Genomic DNA, 25,427 nt, shown 5'->3' on the forward strand with positions numbered 1-25,427 from the left:
AGCACCACGAGGCCGGCCAACGTCGGCACAACGACACCACTCCGCCACACTGAATTCGGTGATATTGCGCCCGCTCCGGCTGGAGTTAGGCGACTGATTAATTTGTTGGATCACGTCGGCAAAGTTTCCACTAGGGTTTAATGGGCCGTATATTGTAAAATTCTTCTCGCACTTCGCATTGCGCTTGGGCCAGTCGATAGGAATTAATTTTGATTTATCGCGCTTTACTCCACGTAAACGCAATTTATTCCCACTGCCTGTTAGGAGAGTCATGTAATGTGATGATTGAAGGTCGTGAGTTAAAATAAATTTGTGCTAATCGACTGCATCTGTTTCCAATCAAGTAGTTGAAATCCCAAGTCACTTTCTTAATTAATTTTATGTTCAACATTTGCATCTGGTGTTCAATAGCTGAATATAACATCAATGTGCACCCCTTATTAATTAAAAGCGATCAATTCTGAATCAATTAATGTCAACACTGCCTCCATAGTTCAATCAGGAGTCACAGGGCCTTATTACTTTCTTTGTGTTATCCGATATTGCGACAGTTTTGCACTCTCTGTTGATCTGTTAGTCAATTAGCTGGGGTGAACACACGCCAAAACTAGATAAGTTACAAACGAGAGCTCATTTGAGGGGTGAGTGGAAGTCTGTTGTGTTTTCTAATGCAAGCTGGTTCTGTCAGTGATGGCCGTATGTTGGTTAGAAGGAGGCCAGTTGAGGGCCTGCAAGCACCCTATCCGCATTCTATGCACACTGACCTACACCTAGAATTATTGTGTGGGTTCCGATTTCGTAAGACAGGAGGAGCACTCTCGTGGTTATCCCACGCACCTTGAGGGCAGATTTGTACATTGTAACGCCGGAAATGCATATCCTTCTATTTCCATCTATTGTACTATAGATTTTTCCTTATTTTGTCACCTGAACATATGACATTTCCGTCTCTTTATATATTGTAATTGTTTTACTGTTTGTATATATATGTATTTATGCATTTATGTTGGTTTGTTTTGTGAATATTATTTGTACACTCCTGGAAATTGAAATAAGAACACCGTGAATTCATTGTCCCAGGAAGGGGAAACTTTAGTGACACATTCCTGGGGTCAGATACATCACATGATCACACTGACAGAACCACAGGCACATAGACACAGGCAACAGAGCATGCACAATGTCGGCACTAGTACAGTGTATATCCACCTTTCGCAGCAATGCAGGCTGCTATTCTCCCATGGAGACGATCGTAGAGATGCTGGATGTAGTCCTGTGGAACGGCTTGCCATGCCATTTCCACCTGGCGCCTCAGTTGGACCAGCGTTCGTGCTGGACGTGCAGACCACGTGAGACGACGCTTCATCTAGTCCCAAACATGCTCAATGGGGGACAGATCCGGAGATCTTGCTGGCCAGGGTAGTTGACTTACACCTTCTAGAGCACGTTGGGTGGCACGGGATACATGCGGACGTGCATTGTCCTGTTGGAACAGCAAGTTCCCTTGCCGGTCTAGGAATGGTAGAACGATGGGTTCGATGACGGTTTGGATGTACCGTGCACTAATCAGTGTCCCCTCGACGATCACCAGTGGTGTACGGCCAGTGTAGGAGATCGCTCCCCACACCATGATGCTGGGTGTTGGCCCTGTGTGCCTCGGTCGTATGCAGTCCTGATTATGGCGCTCACCTGCACGGCGCCAAACACGCATACGACCATCATTGGCACCAAGGCAGAAGCGACTCTCATCCCTGAAGACGACACATCTCCATTCGTCCCTCCATTCACGCCTGTCGCGACATCACTGGAGGCGGGCTGCACGATGTTGGGGCGTGAGCGGAAGACGGCCTAACGGTGTGCGGGACCGTAGCCCAGCTTCATGGAGACGGTTGCGAATGGTCCTCGCCGATACCCCAGGAGCAACAGTGTCCCTAATTTGCTGGGAAGTGGCGGTGCAATCCCCTACGGCACTGCGTAGGATCCTACGGTCTTGGCGTGCAATCCGTGCGTCGCTGCGGTCCGGTCCCAGGTCGACGGGCACGTGCCCCTTCCGCCGACCACTGACGACAACATCGATGTACTGTGGAGACCTCACGCCCCACGTGTTGAGCAATTCGGTGGTACGTCCACCCGGCCTCCCGCATGCCCACTATACGCCCTCGCTCAAAGTCCGTCAACTGCACATACGGTTCACGTTCACGCTGTCGCGGCATGCTACCAGTGTTAAAGACTGCGATGGAGCTCCGTATGCCACGGCAAACTGGCTGACACTGACGGCGGCGGTGCACAAATGCTGCGCAGCTAGCGCCATTCGACGGCCAACACCGCGGTTCCTGGTGTGTCCGCTGTGCCGTGCGTGTGATCATTGCTTGCACAGCCCTCTCGCAGTGTCCGGAGCAAGTATGGTGGGTCTGACACACCGGTGTCAATGTGTTCTTTTTTCCATTTCCAGGAGTGTATTTATACGCTGGGTCTGGCCTAGGGAAAACTATGCTATCGAACGAATACATCGATAGGTCGTGTGAAGAACCAAAGTGTTGAGGATCTTTGGTAGTGTTAACTCTGTCGCGTGGAGCGCGGGCAGAGAGAGGGAGTCTGGCTGGGGTGGTGCAGTGGAGCAGGTGTGTTGTGTGAAGCTCCCGCGAGTTGCCGCGCTTTCGGGGTTTGGCAGCATGTAATTGCGCTCGACTTGCGATGATAGTTTCTGACATGGTGTCACGGACGGGAAGCATTAGCTGGCGCACATCAAGAGCCCGTTTCGTCTGGTGACCGTGTCGAGAAGAAGGCGCGCCAACATCCAGCTTCTGCAACAGCGACGGCCGACAATGAGTGACTATCGCCACCGCCTCGATCGACGGCTTCAAACCTTTAATCAACCAACAAGAAAGACTGGAAGCACGTAAAGTTTTAGAACTGTATGGCAGACCTCAGCTTTTCAAACTTTTAAAATTGTTGCATCACAAAATTACAGCAACTTAGCATGAACGTTCGTTGCTCATTGTCCCAATTGCATTACCAAGCAGGGTCCGTTCCCTTTCCGGAATGAACCCGAGTGTCATTGAAATTCGAACGCCAGCATCATTCGATTTCACTGCTTTAATTTCAAAGTTCAGTTAAGGTATTCATAGCTAGCTACAATATTTAGATTACACAAGCACAAATTAAGAGTGCGAGTTTTGTTACCGTATTTTAGCTTACCTGTGACTGCAGCTCAGCTTGGTACGTACTAAATTTTACTATTGTTAATTGTTCAGAATCATTTAATTCAAGTTCAAAGTTAAATCTCTTATTTCTAAATTGCATAGATTCAAGTAGCTTTTGAAATGATTGTTGAGGTAGTCCAAGACTAACCGTATCTTACTGAATTTCGATGTACTTCAGAAAGAAAGCTCACTATTAACTTTAGTCACTAAATTAACTTTCGATTTTCCGGTTTTATTAATTCTTTTGCTAAATTAAGTCAGAGTGTAGCGAAATTTATTACTTCTGACAAACTTGCAGTTTTCACACTACACGTGTCAACCTTCAGTTGCCACGCTTCTATACTAATTATATGTGTAATAACCTTTCTTTTTCAGTTACTATGGTAATTGTCCTTAGGACTGGCGACCATAATTTCCCCCAAATCTCAAATATCTAATTAGCGCCAATTAATTGTTAACGTGACGACCGCACATTTACTTTCTTTATTAACTTTACCCCTTTTCAAAATTAATTTCCACCAGTTTTATTTGCATTTTTCCTTTCATAGAGATGTAACCCTTTCCTCCCTCTTTACCGACAAATTAACTTCGGTGACGATTGCTTCTCCCAAATTTCCATTAGGTACACGCGGTTTAATTTTTCACTGTCATTAAGGTCGATAAGTGAGGGGGAGGTTACACGATGCGACCGTGACAGGACAATCGTCAGATTTGAAGTTGTTCTGGACACGAATTTTGTATGGTGCAAATCTCGTAACAAAGTATTGGTTACGAACAGGTCGTTACGTCAGCGAGATTAAGTAGTGGGAGGAATCCTAATTAGATTTGAGATTTGTCATTTATATTGAAAATTATTAAAATGAGTGAAGGCAACAATTACCAAACTTTGGTAGACTTGGATACGGAACAATCAGTCGAACGGTGGGAAACGCGCACCGCGGTACCCATTGTTCAGGGGCAGGCGGCTAGCATGAAAGGCGCGACCGCCGGAACGCAACAAAGAGCAGAAATGGAATTCCAAACTTTAGAAAATGTTTCGGAATCGGAAGTGAAAATCAAATGTGAATCCCTTGATGACGAATACGGGGGGACAATTAAAGAGGAACCCGCTACGGAAGTAAAACCGGTAGTTTCCGGGAATTTAACTGATTTATTGAATGTTTTGATTAACGAAATCACGAGTCAGTCTGAAAAAATTGAACGGAAGCTAGACAATCAGAACAAAGCTATTAATGTTGTTAACAACAATGTTGGAGTTGCTAACACAAAAGTTGATAAAATCAAAGAAGATATTGTTGTGATTAATACCGAAATCGGTAATCTTAAACAGGAAATGATAGGCGTTCAGGCGGAAGTTGCGAGCATAAATACTCGTTTTTATTCCGAAATTAGCAGAATCGAGAAAAGTGTAGGAGAAGCAGTTGCTCCGATCATCGAGAATAAGGTGACGGAACAAATTCAATTAGTGAAAAAAAAGGATCAAAAGAAGGTGGAAACTTTAAAGGCTTTAGTATCCGAAGTAGATACCAAAGTGACGAAGCAGGCTAATATCTGCGAAGAAAAAAAAAAGGGAAGTAGAAATGCTTGCGACAACCACTTGCCAAGTAATTACGAGAGTGTCGGAATTAGAAAAGAAACTTGACGAAAAACAGAGCTATGTGCCAATCTGTGCACATAGTTCGGAATTGTTGACGAAAGAGGAGCGGTTCGACCCCTTGAAAAAAGGCGGTATACACCCGACGGATTTCATTAAAAATTGTGAAAGAGTTTTACCCAGATCATGGACTAATGAGAGAAAAATTAATGCAGTTATTGATGTGTTGGCTGGTGATGCCAAGCGTTGGGGCTTAAACCTCAACATTACCAGCCTGACTTTTGACGAGTTTAAAAATTTGTTTCTGGCTGAATACTGATCAGAGCAAAAACAGCAAAGTGTCTGGCGCGAATTTGTCGTATCGAGGCCTTTCGATGCGAATTCGCGCGGCTCGATGAAGGAGTTTTGTGAGGGCTGGATCCGCAAGTTGGAATATTTGCGTGATCGCCGCACGGAATCCGAAATAGTCTGGGAACTCTACAAGAAGCTTCCAGATGATACAAAACGCTACATAGGAAGCAATTACAAGACAATGAATGATTTCCTGGAAAGAGTTGAGGACGAGGACAATTGGCGCAATAATCGCGACAGTGATAGAGGTTGTGGTAACAACAACGGGTACCACAACAATGATAACCATGGGAATAGTGCATTCCGTAACCATGGCAGCAATAACAATAATGGTTCGGACCGTAATAACAATCGGTACAATGCAAATAATAACAGGAATGACGGAAACCAATATCATACTAACGTGATACGGGCTTCACAGGATAGTAATAACGCCAGAGGGTGCGATAAGCCGCCTCAGCAGCATCCGGGGAGCAGATCTGCTGGGACGAGACAGGGAAACCATTAGCCGCGCCGGTGAGGGGCCCACCGGGCGTGGAGAAATTTTGGAGGCCCAATAACAAGAGAAAACCCAGGTGTCGTCGTTACGAAAATTCCGTATGGAATAATCAACGGTGGGAGAGTGTGCAGTGTTAAGAGAAAGGAGTGCGCCCACAAGTAGTAGATCAGCTGTAGACACGGCAGTAGAAAATACATTCACTGTCAGTGAGAGCAATTTAAGTAGTGTTCCGGAAAACGATTATAAAGTGGCAGCTGTAACACCCACAGTGGAAATGGAGATTGAGTTTAAGAATGATTCGCAACTGTTGAGAAAAGATCAGATGTCGGATAACACGTCCGTCATTGAGCGAGGGGATGCAGAGAGGGATGAGGTCTGGTTAAGGCAGTTCGGTCGCTTATACGACGAACTAAGAGATTATAGGGGCCTGTACGGGAGAAGTGTTTATGGGGAGCGCGGGCAGGATTTGCCGCGTCTCGTCCCACACGAAGATAGTATTTGTGAAGTGATAGAAAGTTCTGGCCCTAACCGGCAGACTTTACTAGAAATAGTTGATGTGAATGGGGAGCAAGAGCAAGATTCGTCGTGTTTCGTCCCGCAGGAGTTGGATGTTGAAGTAGTAACGGAAAGTTCTGGCCCTAACCGGCAGATTTTACCGAAAGTTATAGTGGTAGAAGTAGCCGACCCATCCGACGCAAACCTCCAGTTTAAACATTGCGAGAGTATTAAGGAGAAAGATTACGAAAATTTTAGTGATAGCCGGACACGATTTGTATAAAAGCACATAGATTACAGCGTGTATGAGGTTAGAGCTGACATTATACAGTCAGACGATAGCAGTGTGGACTGCGCAGATCTAGAGGAAGTAATTGCAGATACTACTGGGCACATTCCTCCAGGTAGATTGGCAGATGAGATCAATCTGACCAAAGAGGAATCAACGAAGGTGACAATTTGTGAATTGATAGCAAAGCAACACTCACTAGTTGACGAGTTACAGGAAAAGGTTTCGGTATTGGAGGCGAAGCTACAGACTAAGCCTCAGGACAAACGTGTTGAAATTAAAACTGTATGTGAACAGAGGTTGAAAAAGGCGCCAGATAAGCCGGATTTAGGATCAAAGCCGGATGGTTTTTCTGGAATGACCTGGATATAGACGAGGATTTACTGTGGGAAAATAAAGAAACAGTCGAGGACAAGTGTAGACAGATAGTAGTGTCTGTTAATATGCACGACCTACAACTAAACGTGTTGATTGACACTGGTGCAGAATTGAGTGCTGTGTCTGGGAAAATATTTGAGTTACTGAAAGACAGACCTGGCATCGTAGTTATGCCAGTAACAGGAGTGAAAATTATCGGTGCTACTGGTAAGACCAGTAAACCGGTCACAAAACAGATTTTTGTCAACTTCGAGATATGTGGGGCACGATTTGAACAAGAGTTTGTCGTCGTGCCAGACTTAACTACGGAAGTAATTATCGGGTTAGATTGGCTATTAAAGTACCGTGCAGTGATTAATTGCGAAAGCAAAACTTTGACATGTACGTCACAAGGTAAAACAATGGTAGTTAGTTTTGACGAGGCAGGAGATGGTGTGCACAGGCAATACCAGCCTATACACATTGTTAACTGGCCGGATGCCACTGACGTAGGTATGAATTTGAAGTACTGTAACGTGAGGAATCTCGGCATTGACAATAGTGTAGAAAGTGAATTGGAAGCTATTGTAGACGGTGTGTCAAACGTAACACACGAACGAAGACGAGGCCTGTACGAAGTAATAATGAGGAATAAGAGTGTGTTTCCAGACAAACCGCGTATTGGTGTGAAAAAAGATCGTTTGCCAGAAATAATGAAGCTAAAAACCGATGGTCGCATACGTCGCCATGACGCTAAAGAGCGTTTTGCTAAGTTTGCAATCGGAGACTTAGTACTTGTAAAAGCTCATGAGAAATCGAGCGAGATAGACAATGAAATCTCTAAATTTAAGTTTGTTTATAATGGACCATATAAAGTCATTGGTATACCTCACACAAATGCTTATTGCTTAGAGTATCCAAGCTCTGGAAAACTATTAGGTATACGGAATATTGTAGACTTGAAATTGTACCAACCTAGGATCGATTAATACCACACAATGGGTAATTTGTACAGTATGTAAATATAGAGTGTATTATTTAAGGTTTGCTAGATTGCCATGCTTTTGCCTGACCAAGAGGACATTAAAGAAGTTGTAATTAATAAGTAATTAATTTTGACTAAATGATTTAAGAGGAATTGATTAATAATCAATTGAAAAATCCAAGCTGCTATTTTAAGTTTTCAGCTGAGTCACAGTAGATTAAGGAATGTAAATATGATTTTGTAACTAGCTGTAAGATTTCATAAATATGTGATTTACTAGTCATTGCCGATGTACATAGACACAGTTTTAAGTTTCAGGCTAGTACATGCGTGTGATGATGGACAGTGTTGAGTTATCCACTGTGATAGTGTTAATGGACTCCTTGAGATTACTCGGGAGTGAGTTTTTCCGAAAGAATTCAGTGAAACGGACGTTCTGGAAATGCCGTTACACAGGCGAGTGAGATCAAGCGTGCCGCACAGGCGGGCGCAACAAAACCTGCGAGGCAATACAACATTAATTAATTGTTAATACAGTACTTCAAATTCATACCTACGTCAATGGCTCTTGTGCCGCTGTCGGCATTCTTTGTACTTGCGGGTACGGAAGGCCGAGTTGTTTTTCTTCCCGGACAGCTGATGTAAAAGAATTCTGTTATCAATATTTATGTTTTTGTCGATCTGCTGTATATTATTTTCTTGTTTAGCGTTAAGTGGACCCTCCTGACAAGAATATTAATTATGAAAAGGTTATATAAAATGTGTATTCTATGTAATTAATTATTAATTTGCGTATTTTGATATACCTGTTTTTTATGACCATGTACTCTGATTAATTTTGTAAATAGTATTCCATTTCTCGATACTGTAAAGAATTTTGATTTTTTGAATAGCTAAACAACTTTCTAAGTTTTCTATGAATTTTAATATATTGTCAACCTGTTTTCTTTTGTGAAAGATGACAGAGTGGAATAAGGTTAGGAGTGTCTCCACTCAATTATTATGGTCTAAAAATTGGTTTATGGTTAATTAGTCTAATGCTAAATTTTCTTGATGTTTTGAGCATATGCATTTCCGCTGTTTTTTTTTCCTTTTTGGGACATTTTCTGAGTCTGTTTACATTACATGAACATCCTCAGACAATGTGGGGCACGTGTAATGCTGGAAATGCATATCGTTCTATTTCCATTTATTGTACTATAGATTTTTCCTTATTTCTGTCTCTTTATATATTGTAATTGTTTTACTGTTTGTATATATATATATATATATATATATATATATATATATATATATATATATATGCATTTATGTTGGTTTGTTTTGTGAATATTATTTGTATTTATACGCTGGGTGTGGCCTAGGGAAAACTATGCTTTCGAACGAATACATCGATAGGTCGTGTGGAGAACCAAAGTGTTTAGGATCTTTGGTAGTGTTAACTCTGTCGCGTGGAGCGCGGGGAGAGAGAGGGAGTCTGGCTGGGGTGGTGCAGTGGAGCAGGTGTGTTGTGTGAAGCTCCCGCGAGTTGCCGCGCTTTTGGGGTTTGGCAGCATGCAATTGCGCTCGACTTGCGATGATAGCTTCTGACATGGTGTCGCGGACGGGAAGCATTAGCTGGCGCACATCAAGAGCCTGTTTCGTCTGGTGACCGTGTCGAGAAGAAGGCGCGCCAACATCCAGCTTCTGCAACAGTGACGGCCGACAATGAGTGACTGTCGCTACCTCCTCGATCGATGGCTTCAAACCTTCAATCAACCAACAAGGAAGACTGGAAGCATGTAAAGTTTTAGAACTGTATGGCAGACCTCAGCTTTTCAAACTTTTAAAATTGTTGTATCACAAAATTACATCAACTTAGCATGAACGTTTGTTGCCCATTGTCCCAATTGCATTACCAAGCAGGGTCCCTTCCCTTTCCGGAATGAACCCGAGTGTCGTTGAAATTCAAACGCCAGCATCATTCGATTTCACTGCTTTAATTTCAAAGTTCATTTAAGGTATTCATAGCTGGCTACAATATTTAGATTACACAAGCACAAATTAAGAGTGCGAGTTTTGTTACCGTATTTTAGCTTACCTGTGACTGCAGCTCAGCTTGGTACGTACTAAATTTTACTATTGTTAATTGTTCAGAATCATTTAATTCAAGTTCAAAGTTAAATCTCTTATTTCTAAATTGCGTAGATTCATGTAGCTTTTGAAACGATTGTTGAGGTAGTCTAAGACTAACCATATCTTACTGAATTTCGATGTGCTTCAGAAAGAAAGCTCACTATTAACTTTAGTCACTAAATTAACTTTCGATTTTCCGGTTTTATTAATTCTTTTGCTAAATTAAGTCAGAGTGTAGCGAAATTTATTACTTCTGACAAACTTGCAGTTTTCACACTACACGTGTCAACCTTCAGTTGTGACGCTTCTAGTGCTAATTATATGTGTAATAACCTTTCTTTTTCAGTTACTATAGTAATTGTCCTTAGGACTGGCGACCGTAATTTCCCCCAAATCTCAAATATCTAATTAGCGCCAATTAATTGTTAACGTGACGACCGCACATTTACTTTCTTTATTAACTTTACCCCTTTTCAAAATTAATTTCCACCAGTTTCATTTGCATGTTTCCTTTCATAGAGATGTAACCCTTTCCTCCCTCTTTACCGACAAATTAACTTCGGTGACGATTGCTTTTCCCAAATTTCCATTAGGTGCACGCGTTTTAATTTTTCACTGTCATGAAGGTCGATAAGTGAGGGGGAGGTTACAGCATCAGTCTGGTGAATCAGTCTGTTGGTTCTACCATTAATGAATAGCATTCTAGAGAGTGTTTTCCAACAGAACACTCAACCAAATACCATTGTTGTAGCCGGCCGCTGTGGCCGAGCGGCTCTAGCCGCTTCAGTCCGGAACCACGCGACCGCTACGGTAGCAGTTTCGAATCCTGCCTCAGGCATGGATCTGTGTGATGTCCTTAGGTTAGTTAGGTTTAAGTAGTTCTAAGTTCTACGGGACTGATGACCTCAGATGTTAACTCCCATAGTTTTCAGAGCCATTTGAACCATTGTTGTAACCCGACAGGCTCGATATGTTGCCTTAGCCTGCTTAACCACCAAATCAGTCTCCAGTCGAGCACATGTGGGACATCATCGGACGACAACTCCAGCGTCATCCACATCCAGCATTAATCGCCCCTGTACTGACCGACCAAGTGCAACAGGCATGGAACTCCAGCCCACAAACTGACATCTGTCACGTGTACGAAACAATGCATGCACGTCTGCGTACTTCCATTCAACATTCTGTCGTTTACACTAGTTATTATTGTAGCACCATTTCACATTTGCAACGGCTTATCACGTGTTTACATTAACACGTGAGACTGCAATGTTGAAATGGTTCAAATGGCTCTGAGCCCTATGGGTCTGAGGTCACCAGTCCCCTAGAACTTAGAACTACTTAAACCTAACTAACCTAAGGACATCACACACTTCCATGCCCGAGGCAGGATTCGAACCTGCTATCGTAGCGGTCGCGCGGTTACAGACTGAAGCGCCTAGAACCGCTCGGCCCCACGGCCGGCCTTGCAATGTTAATCCCTTAAATATGTTACCTAAACAAACTTATTTGCGAAATTTCATTACTCTACATTAATTATTTTTTGTGATTTGATTTTTTTCTGTGTGTATAAATCTTGTGATTGACTATGGCTTCATTTTCTTACAGTTATTTCATTAATGTATCACTCTTTGTAAGCTAGAAAAAGGTGATAAATAACAAACCTTGGAATGGAGAACCAGAATTCGCCTTCATACATAGCTCAATTCTAGTTGTCAGTCCCAATATTTGTTATTTTTCACATTTTTACGGTATGTATTAGTGAGGATAAGGGTAAGGGGCACTACGTCAGTAGCGTGTAAATAAGTTAAGAATTTTGGTATGGCTGAAGGCGTGCTTTGGCAGTCCACACAGTTGCAATGACAACTGTATTTGAATGGTGCAGTAGTCAACACATCTGCCTAGTAAACGGGAGAACTGATCTCGAATCCCACTGCAGCACAAGTTTCCACCTTTCCCCACTTATTTAAATCTGTTCCTACCGGCAGCTAATGTCATTAATTCGTTTTGGTCTTGATTTTTACAGTGGTTTTGTTCTGTGGTTTCTTTAAGGATTTTCATTTTTGGTGTTGCTCCAGGTGTTCTTAGATTCCTGTCTAACCTCACCTTCGTAAAACGTACCACATTCGAAAAAAAAAGGAAAGACAAATCTATGGTGAGAACCAAGGTTATAAAACTGTAAGTTGCCCTCTTTCGTTCATGCCGAAACTCACCCTCGGAAACCATGCCACCTTAGGAAGAAACAGTCGAATATTTGTGGGGACCAGGATTATAAATATGATTGGTACACATTTGGTTCACAGAAATTTAAGCGGTGTTCTTAGGTTCTTGCCTAACCGCACCCTCGGAAATCGCGACATAGTCGTAATAAACAGCATAGTTAACACTAGTTACTAAAGCCACAGGTAACATTTACTAACAGGGCGGTACTACTTGCCCCATTGCTGTCAGAGAATTGCCTAACTAATCTCCATGACGTCATAAAAAAGGCAGAAAGTATGCAACACCGTTGTCTGGTGAAGTGGCCTGTAACGACCTCATTGAGGTTTAAGCTGTGCTCTTAGTTTCCTGTCTAACCACACCCTCGGAAATCGTAACATATTCCGAGAAAACACCCAGTTGAGTGTGACAAGGCAGGGTACAAATGCCATTGCTGCTTACTTCACTCACAGCAAATTCAGCTTTCATTTTTTTAATCAAATTCACTCCTGGGAGGACGCACTATTATGTATAACATCGAATACCTGTATTGCAGAACGTATTCGTATTACATTAATAAGAATGCTGCAGAATCTGTTACAAACGAGAAGATGAAAAAAAAGTTAGCACATGTGAACATACTTCCACTGATGCCACAATCATATGTCTCCAGTCATTGTGCTACAGTAATAAGTACAAATTCGTACATTGTCTTTCGTCTCCCAGTGTCTTGAAAGCGTATACCACTAGTAAGTCGTTACCTGACAATTATAACAAATCTTACCATCAGTGAATTGTTTGTAATAGATTTTCAATTCATCGTTGCCCTCAGATAGCATACTGTCACAACACAACTTTTAATATGAGCTCAATGTAATACGATTAATCCAATATGTTGTCCAACTGTTATTGAGTTCTGTGGTCACTTCGAGCTGCATGACGATGTCATGAGCGTTAGCCAATCAGCAAACCCAATTCCTGGGGTGTGCTTGCATCTCTCACATCGTAAAATCATGATGTTGTCATGACTCAAAGCTGAGAATTTGAATCACACACTTCAATTGACCCCATATTTTTATTTCGTTTTTGTAGGTCATAAAATATTTATAAAAATTTGAATTATTAATAAATTCACTACTTTCAAAAATGAATAGTGAAATGGGACAAAGAAAGAGATGGTGGGGCTATTGTGGGGTTTTCCAAAAAGAAATGAAAATGTTTTTCAGTGAATTTGTATGACAATTTCCGTAAACATTAAGAGACAATCTACGTAATCATCTACATGATGGACGAAATAGAGGCCTATCACTCCCTTAGGGACAACGTAGACAAGATTATTGCCCACAGAGGCAACCATTCTTTCTGTGCTTCATATGTGATTGGAATGAGAAGAACTGTGATATGTGGTTCAGTGAGAGGTAATCCCTGAATTTCACTTCAGAGTGGTATGAAAAATGTAGATGTAGATGTGAAACACAAAGTGAGTTGACACAGTGCGACACTGGACTCACATCAACGGGTGGGGGGGGGGGGGGGGGGGTTGCTAAAATCCGGTCCAACCATCCAGGTTTATGTTCACCATGGTTTTCCTAAATCACTTACGGCAAATCCGGGAATGGATATCCCTGCTCATCCTATCCCATTCCGTACTTGTGTTCCATCTCTTATGTTTCTTCTTGCATGCCAGCGTGTTATTTGCAGCTTACTGACAACAATATCTCTAAGTTAGCTATAAGCGTTCATAATGCTTGTGACAATACTAAAATTTTACGATGGTTGCAATATTTCTGCTATTAGTCTTACAACTAGAAGTACGGGAGGAGCATAACGGCTGATTCACACTAAACTTCACATCACGTCACGTCAACACCACGTTACAACATACTCATACAGGTCATCACATTACGTCAGGTCAGTTCACTTAAGCCCAGCACCGAGTGGTGAAAGTGGGGTTATGAGATACCATCCGTGATCCAAAGATCAGAGTACGTATCGAAATTGATAAAATCTATTAATGGGCAAAACAAACTTCATAACATATGTTCTTGATCAGTTTTCTATGGTAACGTACTGAGATGCGAAACAACGTTTCAAAACATCGACATTTAGCTGTTAGCGAAAATATATACATACAGAAACGTCGAACAACATTTACAAGTCAATAAATAAAGCCTTTTACCGTATGTGTTGCGTTTTTTCTTACGTAACTAACGTCATGAACGATTGCACGAGAGCTGTTCAATAAAGAATGATCATAATTTTTTATGGTCATAACTTCTCGCGCTAAAATTTAATCTTATGATATTGTGTTAGATTAATGTGCAACAAACACGCCGTAGCAGTATCATTGTTGGCGCTCCTCGTTCCCGCCTGAGAGAGGCCGTCAAGGTCAGACATGTTCAGTATCGCCTACCGCTGCAATGGAGGTAACACGCGAGGAACAATATGCCGCTTTGAAATTCTGTTCTCGTCTCAACAAATCTTCAGCTGAGGCCTGTACAATGTTACAGGAGGCCTATGGAGAGTCTGTTCTTCCCTACAGCAGAGCTCGAAGGTGGTTTAAAATGTTTAAAGAGGGGGGACAATCAATTTCAAAGGAAAGTGGACCCGGTGATCCAGTTACTGCTCTTAGGGAAGAAAACAACACTGCTGCTGTCACTGTGAGATTGGATCGACGAATTACCTTAAGATCACTTTCTGAAATACTGAACATTTCATTGGTGCCTCCGACACGTTGGTGACAGAAAAATTACACAAGACACGTGTTTGTGTGCCATGGGTTCCAAGACTGTTGATTCCTGAACAAAAGGACATTCATGTGCAGGTCTGCAAGCAGTTAAAGTTGATGTTGGAGGAAGATCCAGAGTTGCTCTCAAATGTAATCACTGATGATGAAACTTGGTTACATCATTTTGATCCTGAGAGCAAACAGCAAAGCTCAGTGTGGAAATCTCCTTCATCACCAACCCCTAAAAAAGCAAAAGTGGTTGCTTCTACTGGGAAAGTTATGGTCATCCCATTCTTTGGTATTCATGGAATGTTTTATCAGCATGTTGTATCTGCACACACATCAGTAACTGGACAATACTACAGGGATGTCCTGAAAAGACTGCAAGTCCATATGAGGCGCAAAAGACCACACTTCCGTGAAGCAGTCTGGATGGTGCACCACAATAATGCGCAGCCGCATGTTGCCAGTGTTGTTGGTGAATATCTTGCAAAAATCAATGTGAAGTGCTTCCCTCACCCACCCTTTAGTCCGGATTTAGCCCCATGTCACTTTTTTCTATTCCCCAACATGAAGAAACGCCTTTGTGGGGGGCATTATCAATCATCAGAAGCAGTGGTGAAGACTGCTGAGGCGATTTTGAAGGACCTCACAAAAAATGGTTTCCAGCATGTATTTGAAGACTGGCAGAAACGCTGGGACAAGTGCATCGCATTCGTGGGAGACTACTTTGAGAAGGGCCATCAAAATTATAAGGACGAGTAAAGGTATGTTGTCAAAAAAAATTATGATCATTCTTTATTGAACAGCTGTCGTATATTTCTCCTTCATTAGAGCTGACTTTTTCACTTAAAAATGTGATTTAATGAGAATTGCTTCATCATCTTACGTTATTATGTATACACAGTGTAGTCATCAGCTCTGTTCTGTCAATTTACTCTTTCAGGTACCTGATTTCGCTTATGGAAGAACACTCAATGGAAAAATATCCAAGTCATCGTGGAACATTTACAATTTGCCATGACAACAGTGTATAATAGTGAAATAAAGACTAAAGGCCAGTTGACACTGGGCTTCACGTCACATCATGGCATGTCCTGTTAAAACATTCTGCAACGCATTTCAAATGGCTGAATCCATACTGACCATCCCATCACGTCACAACACATCACGGCACCATCAAGCTTTCTCAGGAAGAGACGACTGATGTCATCCATCTGTTGTTGACCACGTGACCCCAAGTTCATTTCATACATGGCCATGCATAGATCTCCATATTTCGTTTCATTGAAGTTTTCGTGGTTAATACGATTGTTTGTTGTTCGTTATTTGTTATAAACTGTTTCATTTTGTTATTTTTTGTCAAAATTTATAATAAATGGCAAAAGAATAATTGAAGCAGTGAGGCAGCCTTCTCAATTGTATGATGTGAGCATACTAAATTACTTACCTTTCACTACATTAATAAGGTGAATTTTTATACATACTGGTACCATATTTAATTTTTAGAATAAAATGTATTGCAATATGGCTGCAGCTTGAAGTGAAATACTGTGGGTACAATCAGAATGATTATTAAGTGGAATTAATTTTTGTGTTGCCAGGCATCTGTAGTTTTGGCCGCTGTGTAAGAGAAGCAGGTCTGGAGACTCTACTAGGGCTGTTACAGGAATAACACACATATCAGAATATCTTCAACACACTAACGGAACTTTACTTGATTGTAGACTGCTAAATACAGTTTTTTTCTTTATTGTATTTCAATTCTCCACCTGGGGTGGGCTGGCAGCAGTATAGGCGCTGCTCTTCAGCTGAGAGACATTAAGTATATAACAGGAAGACATTTAAAACAACATAAAGGAGAAAATATGGCGGAACAGAGATATAAAAAGGGGGAACACAAAGGAAGAGAGCATACAAAAAGGGGGTGACTGTAAAAATAGAGATAAAAATCTAAAAAAGTAGTTAACACAAAAAACCACACACGGTAAGGATTAAAAGAACACAAGGCGAAGTACGGCCGGAGCACAAAAGTAGCAGAATGATTAAAACAGCCATGCAATGGGCGGCGTAGCACAGAACAATCATGCACAGCAAAACTATGTACAAGTCAAGCACTCAATTAACACCACAGCACTTGACGTCACTGGGGAATGGCACCAAACACAACGCTGACATACCATACCGATGGTGAAGGACAAACTGGGAGGATCTGCCAGTAGTAGGGATATGAGGGAGAAGGGGGGAAGGGGTGGTGCTAGAGGGGGGAGGGAGAGAAGGGTACAGAGTTTATGAAGATGATTGCTAAATACTGAGCTCAAAAGACTAGGAATGTGAGAACAGATCAGTTGCACTTAGTGAGCTCATTATTTACTTGTGTTACTAGGTACATGGTACATAGGAACCCATAAAGACTAAAGGTAAAAAACATAGAATAACCAACATAGCAAAAGTAACAAAACAAGGAATAAAACCTTTGCTCATCCTGAGAACAAAACACAGCACCCCCAGCGAAACGCGTGAAACTACTTGGTGCACGTGCGGAAATTGATACTTGCACTCAGATTGTCACTCGCGCACTAATGCAACATGCACCAGATGATGGCTGTGGTCGCCACAACAGCCCCCTCACTGGGAGGAGAGCGCAATTTAGAAAGCGCGCCGGGAAGTGCACATGAGTGCCAAATCTCGTGGTGCAGTGTGGTACAGAAACTGCTGGTGAAGCAGTGCAGTTGTCCGGGTCACTTCTGGTGCATAGGTGTGCACTGGAGCAGGCAGTGGAGAAGGCTGTGGTTGTTGGCCCACAAGTGACGGTGGCTCTTGGAACATGTAAGACAGATTCACTCTGTCTACAGTGACTGTGGAATGCTTTTCATCGAAGAGAATGTCCATGGTGCAGTCTCCTCTGCTGATAACCTGATCTGGATCAGTGTAGGACATCTGGAGAGCAAGGCTGATGCTGTCGCTATGTAGCATCATGTGTAAGCATGATCCGCAGTCCTTGTACGTAAATAGCGAATTGGTGCCACGTCTGGATGGCTGTGGGAGGGCATGTTTTCTTTATGTGCTCTCTAAGACGCTCAACAAGCGTAGATGGTTCGATCTCTTGTCACAGGCCGGCTTCTACAAAATCACAGGGTAGTCTCAGTGTTTCTCCGTACACTAGCTCTGAGGAGGAACCACCCAGGTCTCGTCTCGTTCCGAGGAGGACGATTCACAGAGCCTCAGTCCACCCAACTGCATGGCACAGCAGGGCCACTTTTAGGTTGCAGTGCCATGATTCCACTATTTTGGTGTTGGCAAGGTGGTAGCTGGTCATTCGATGATGGCTCATACAACAGTGTGCTGCCAGTTTTGCGAACAACTCGGACTCAAATTGTCTCCCTCTATCATTTCCGACATGGAGAGGCCATCCAAACTGCAATATTCAGTGTGTTACACAGCCAGTACCAACGTTTCAGCCGAAACATTGTCTATCAGAATTTCTTCAGGCCAACGAGTGAATCTGTCAACAATGGTGAGCAGGTAACGCTGGCTGTTTGAGGGCTGTAGCAGTCTGACGATATTTATGTGGACATGACTAAAGCACATTGTGATGGGGAAATTACCTAATGGCGCATGAGTGTGCCTGTTAACCTCCCGAGCGGTTCTAGGTGCTTCAGTCCGGAACCGCGCGACTGCTGTGGTCGCAGATTCGAATCCTGCCTCGGGCATGGATGTGTGTGATGTCCTTAGGTTAGTTAGGTTTAAGTAGTTGTAAGTTCTAGGGGTCTAATGACCTCAGATGTTAAGTCCCATAGTGCTCAGAGCCATTTGTTGAATTCACTATGTTGGACTGTAGACAGCACTTCGTCAACTGTCTGCAGTCCTTCTTCGCCCCTATCCACATGAAGTGAGCTAGAACTAGACAGAGAATAGACCTCGCTAAGGTTGTGCAAGCGAATTCGAACGCTTGCTTATGGAAGTCTGGAGGCAGGTATGGACATAGTTTGGCTGTAGACACATCGCAATACAGTTATTCGCTGGTGCCAGGAATGTCCACAAACTGTGTCTTGTACCAGGTCTTGAAGCTCTTGTTCCGACCTCTGTGCTTCCGCGAGTGCTGTATAGTCCATTGTAGAGAATCTTCTGACGCAAGAGGGGCAGTCTACCACAATGTTGTCCATACCTGAGACGCGCTGAACATCTGTGGTGAATTGGGTTAATACAGCAACTGATTGTCGTATCTCAGCGAGCAGCTCAGGTTACTTTTCCAGAAAACGAATGCCAGCAGCTTGTGGTCAGTAAATATTGTGAAGGTACGAACTTCGACATGAGGGCAGAAGTACTTGATGGCACCATATATCTCCAGTCGTTCTCTGTCACACGTGTTTCATTTCTTCTGTGAGGCCATCAGCTTTTTAGAAAAGAAAACAAGTGGCTGCCATGTCTCTTCGACACATTGTTGAAGTGCTCCACCTATTGCCATCTGACTCACATCTACTACCACAGCCAAGAGTGCATTCATTCACCTCAGGATGTGGCAACAACACTGCATCCACTTATCGTTTGCTTACACTTCTCAAACGTCACAATCATATTGTCTATCCAGGTAATTGCAAAGTTGCCTTTAGCCTTCAGGCCCACCAACTACGCTGTCAGTGGCTCTTGAACTTCAATTGCCAGCAGTGGACTTGTCTGGTAAAAAGGTTATAGTACACCAAGAAATACGCTCCTGTAATTGGTTCATCCACATCTGCCACAATGAAATTCCATGGGAAGGCATGGTGGAGGTCGATATACAGCTCTGTTCTGTGCAGAGCGTGTGTGGACATAGGCGAGTTGTTCGCAGCCACCAGCCAGAATGTTGTACACAGTCAGTACCAATGTAGCAGTATATGTGGGCCAGTATCTATCAAGTACTTATAGCCATTGCATCCATTGCATCGATTGCTGATGAATAGCCCTTGTGATGTTGGCCGGCAATCTGACAAAGCACCTGTGGTCGATTGCTGCTGGTGTAAGAGTATGCGCAGAGCTTGGTCCAGCATTGCGCACGTTCTCAAAAATGCCAATGGTACCAGCAGTCGTCCTTCTGTTTATCAGGTGTCAGTGCAGGCGAGTGACACACAGACCTGCTCAGAGAGCACCTTCTATCCATTTTCCGGATGCGTCTCCACTGGAGCTGCAACACGCTACCAGCTGGCTAATCTGTTGCGTCAGCTGATCAACTTTCGCCACTACTCAGCGCACCCTACCATGTTGCTTGTACTCGCGCTCTGTGCAGTTGATTCTGTAATGTGTTCGGGCAATTTGGCGTTCAGTAGTTTTTTGGCCAATTTTGCCACGTCGTCTAATGACATCTCTCACTGCGTCACAATAATCGCCTTGATGGAAGGAGGCAAGCAAGTGTTCCAGATCGTATGCAACAGCTGATTGCGTACGGGACCTGCATCGATTTTGCCTCTAAGATGCAGCAGGTACTGTGACGCTCTTTGGTCGCCGATATCCTCTTGGGTCATTATCTGCCTAATACACTCCTCTTGAGATGCAGAACCATGGCGGATCAGTTCCAACTTCAAGTGGTTGTATGCATGGTTTTCAGAATTTCCAATTCTGTAACACACCTTAGGAAGAATGAATTACTGAAATTACTGGGATTTACCATCTGTGGTGGGTCCTCCCTACTCATCTTACTAAACTGCTCTATGAATATCTCACATATTCCTTTAGGTCACTCAGCAATTTTTCATTGTCACTTATTATTATGTTATTGCAAAACTGCATTGTCACTCCCCTCCTCTTTCCTTATTTACTATACTCCACATTGTTTTGATAGCATTACTAGGTTGGCTTATCTGTTCAGCATACATCTGTGCTTTCAATGTTTTAAGTGCTTCCCTGTAGGTTTTTCTACAGGATTTGTATTTAGATTGGAAGTACTGCAGTTTGATGTCTCTAAAAAGAATATATAAAGCCTTCATTACTTCCTTTAATTTTATCATGTTAGGGGGAAGTTTAAGATTACTGAACTGGCAGTTTTCTTTAGTATTTTAACCACTGGGCACGCTTGATAAGGCAGTGAGTTAATGTTATACAACATTTATACCACTTTTCTTAATATCTTATATTACATATAGGCCTACATGATGCCAATTTATGTGTGTCAAGGTTTCCTTTAAAGTATGATAGTCAAGTTATACAACATTTATCCCACTTTTCATTTATATCTTCTATTTCATATAGGCCTACATGGTGCCATGTGTCAGGGTTTCCTTCAATGTATGATAGTCAAGTTTTCTTTTGTAGGTAAATAGGTCCCCATCAGCTACTATTTCTTTGTCTTTAAGAAGCTCTAGGACTAATGCACTATGATCTGAAATGTGATTCTCAACAGTTCTAACTACAAGGTCTTCCTTTCTTAAGTTTGTAATAACATGGTCAATTCATGTCTGAGAGTCATATGTAATTCTTGTTGGCATTGAATTCACATGAGTATAATTATAGAACTGTAAAAATAAATATATCTAAGATTATTTATACTATTAGTTAAGGAGTTTATGTTCACATGGCCTACTATTATAGTGTTTTTTTTAGGTGAGAGTTTGTCAACACGTTCCTCTAAATGACAGAAAAATTCTTGTAAGTTACTGTTAGGAGATCTGTACAGACTAGCTGTTATTAAACTGCTATTTCTAAGCTTTATTCTTATTGCAGCTATTTCAAAAAACATCTCACATGCAAGTTTGTCTACCCAATCAATTTTTTCCCACTGGACATTATTTTTGGCACAAATACCAAAACCCCCATCTTTTTGTTGTTTCCCACAATAGACAATGACCGTTTTATGATTACTTAAATCAATGCTACACGTTTCTTCAGTTTTGCACCCTAGTTAATTCACAAAATAAATATGATGTCAACTAACACTTAGAAATTCGACAATTTGTTCTATTTTCTTGGTAATATATTGGACGTTTTGTGATATTATTTTTAGTTAACTGTCGTTTACGATGTTGTTGTCAAGTACTTCGCATTCACATATACATGGTGAACGCTGTTTTCCTCTAAAAATGTCTCTGTAGGACTACTTTCGCTTGTGAACGATCTGTTTTTATCTATAAGGCTTTTCAGTTCAATCTTTTCTTTTATTTTTTGATTTAATTTTTCACACAAATAATGTTATCTGCATAATTCAAATGAAATCCGTGTTTAGTGTGTTGATCTCTATCCATCGTTCCTACGCCTAGAATTGAACAATTACCATAGTTTGAACATAATGCCTTAATTGTAATATTTGTTCTTCTTACTCCCTTGCTAACGCACCAGATTTTCATCAGATCGTAGCAATACGGGACAGTAGCGACAATCGTGTTTATCTGCTTATTTTCTTCAAGAGAATTCTTCAAAGCTTCATTGCAGACACCAGCTTCGTTGCTTCCCACATCATTCGCACCACTTACACAAACTATGAAATCATTGCCACGCAGCATTTTAGCTTTCAAGTCGGCGCCTTGTACGATGTTTTTAGTTTTCGCGGCGGGTTTCACAACACTTTATATTATATACAGTCATAGAATATTATCACTTCGCCGTTCACGTATGATTGACGTAACTAACTTACTTGCAGAATTAATAACAGTGTACGCCATGAATCACTCGTTTCTAGTCTAGGTCTGATTTTTGTTTCAGTAATTGCTCATAAATCATTGGTTTATTATGCAAAAATCTCAGTAGTCGAACTTCATTGTAAATATCGATATATCGAACTTTGCAGCCGTCCTGCCAACCTTAAGCGCAACTATACAGAGTACCTTGTTTGTGTGTTTAAAATACTGTCTGTGTTTTAATTTTAATTGTATTTGGGGAGGGACTATGGCTGGAGCAATAGTTAGGTGGCAGCAGGTATTTCGGGGTAGTGTAGGTAAGATACTTCTACTTAAGCCTCTCTTTTGCTTTGTAATATCATTGAATCAGTTTCAACGAGATACAGCTGTTAATTATGTGAAAATGTTGTAATTCTAATTAGGATTATTTTCACTATACTGCTACTAGTGAGCATTAAATGCTTCTGGTAATCGCTTCAACTGTTGACTTTCCTTGTTAATATAGTTGAAGAACGCGAACAGTGAAATTTTTGAAGGGGTTACATAATAGTCCTCATGCTATTATAAACCATTCATCTGTAGTGGCAATATTTATCTTCTTTTGCAGTAACAAATTGTAGTTCACCAGTCCATATTTTATATGCCACCAGCCGAGTTCATGCTCCATTTAATCTTGTTACTGTCATCAGGACATGTAACACATTATGTGTGCTCGCCTTTTACGATACAGAAACGATTCTGTAACTGATGTAGGCCTACTCCTAATTTATCTGTCAAATTTTATCAGAATTGTTTTATTTTATGTGCGATAAAAACATTGTTAACAAAGTATGCACCAGAATAAAAATGAAGTTACCGGATTTTGACATCTTGTGGTATATTAAACTGATAGGGACAAAGCTGATTACTTGCCATAGACTCGTAAGTGTAGTATATGAGCAACAGTAGAAAATTTGAAGTTCAAAACTCAAACTTTAACTGAGGGGAGACGATACAAGTGATTAAAATAAGAAGTGGGAAATGGTCATTCCTTATTTACCATTTGGGTTTTAAATGTTTGATAATACACTGCAAATGCAGCAAACAAATACTATTTGGTCAGTCTACTCTGCCAATCTATTAAGATGGTACGACTAAGATATTTGACCTACTTAAGAGATGTGAGGTTAAACTCCCCCATCAGGTCATTATGATTTATTTTATGGTTTCCTTGAATGATATGAGGCCAATAGGATTTTACTTGGTCCAAGTAGCTGTTGAGTTTTTCTTGTGCAGCTAATGACACTTGTCTGCATAATAGAGATCACTAACACATATTTATGCTGTGATGCTCACTCAGCGGTAGCAGATTCAAATAAAGTTATTCTTTCATAAGAATTTATTGTTAAGCATTGTTGCTGCCAAGTCTGTGGCATTGAGTGGTATCAGAACATCAAGACACCCTCTGAAAATGATTGAATACATACCTTCATTGGTGTAAGAGTTCTGTTTGTTTTGCAGGTTGTACTGCATCAGTTGTTAACAATGTGCCAGTCAGGCACAACACCACCACAGCCACTTCACCAACAAAGGTAGGTAAAGGAAAGAAAAGGGAAAGACCATGACATGTCGTATATAGTTTTCTTACTGTAAGGTGGAATGAAAATACTTTACTTCAACTTTACAGTTTTTTTCCTCATTGATATATTTTTACATTAACTAAAATACCTTTCAGTTTGAAAGTTGGTGTATGATGTTTGTAAACTAAGCTTTTATTTTCAATATGCTATAACGTGTATGTGCCTATATGCCAACCTTGCTCAAAGCTTACTGTGTGTGACAAATTGTTCATTACTTACACCATTATTTGTGCCTCCATCCAGGATTCTGTATCAATGTATGACCCAATTAGACTTGACATATGTTTTACACTTCAAAATTATACCATCGTGTAGGGAACTAATGCTTGCTTACTCTGCCCATGAGCATTGAAATTGCTCATACTTTTGTTCTGGTTTCCTTCAAGCTCGAGAAACACACTCTTCTGAAGGAGCTTTCTTCTGTTATTTCCGGAAATTATATATGGTACATATGTTAGCTGGGTTGCCCACACTGATCCGAGATATATGGAGAAATTAGATGTTCCCATAATTATAAATCTCTACATGGACTAATTTTTGTTCAAAGAAGTTAGTTTATTCCATGGTTTCCTGATAGTCGTAGGGTATCAACTGGATTAGGTGCAGATATACTACCAGTTAGTGATGTGTGAAAGTTGATGCCAAACTGGGATTCAAACTGAGATTTCCCACTTATTGTTAGCGGTTGCCTTAACCACTTAAGCTATCTGTGCACACTTCCTGGACTGACCCAAACTTCCATAATCTCTGCAAGTCCATTTTTACACTGAATGTTTGTGGGACATCAGCTGTTCAGTATAAAGTGTCAAATCAAAATACCTTCACATATCTAAATTTCCAATTTTATATTACTTTTGCTACCAACCTCTGTGACTGCACAAGAGGTGAGATCTTCCTACAGTTGGTCAGATGGCATAACGTAATGCTGAAACTGATAGCAAAACTAATATAAAATTGGAAAGTGAGATGGTTGAGGGTGTTTTATTGGACATTTCAAACTTCCGTAAGTCACAATGTCTACATTTTTGTGTCATAGTCGCATATATTCACGGCCTGATGTTCGTACCGTTACTCTGGACTCCCACACCAGTGGGAATGAGACTGTGGTGAGAGAGTCTTGACCAATGATGTTACTATCATTTGCACCCAGGACACCCCCCACCCCTCCTGTGGTGTATATTACTTACTACTTACTTTCGTGTTGGGAAGAATAGACATTGACAATGGACAGCCATATGAAGTCAGTCTGAAATAGGTTTTCTGACTATGAATGTCTTGGCATTGGCTGTGTTAGGTGTAGGGATACTACCTATTGGGTTGGTCCAGTAGACATGTGTGGATAGCTGAAGTTTTTAGTCAACCAACAGGTAGTATGTCTGTATATAATACAGCTGACTTGAAGATATT

The 25,427-nt window shown here is 41.5% G+C and overlaps 1 protein-coding gene across 1 annotated transcript in view; it reads left to right on the plus strand.

The window, feature by feature from the left end:
- Positions 1 to 22,563: 22,563 nt before the first annotated feature.
- Positions 22,564 to 25,427, plus strand: part of LOC124776277 (NADH dehydrogenase [ubiquinone] flavoprotein 1, mitochondrial) — a 41,609-nt gene continuing 38,745 nt past the window's right edge. Inside the window, exons 1-2 of the mRNA XM_047251181.1 lie at positions 22,564 to 22,718; positions 23,902 to 23,972. Coding sequence (XP_047107137.1) covers positions 22,670 to 22,718; positions 23,902 to 23,972 — 120 coding nt within the window. The 5' untranslated portion in view covers positions 22,564 to 22,669. The remainder of the gene's footprint in view (positions 22,719 to 23,901; positions 23,973 to 25,427) is intronic.

The sequence above is a fragment of the Schistocerca piceifrons genome, chromosome 2 (assembly GCF_021461385.2).
Source record: "Schistocerca piceifrons isolate TAMUIC-IGC-003096 chromosome 2, iqSchPice1.1, whole genome shotgun sequence".
Classification (NCBI taxonomy): Eukaryota; Metazoa; Arthropoda; class Insecta; order Orthoptera; family Acrididae; genus Schistocerca; species Schistocerca piceifrons.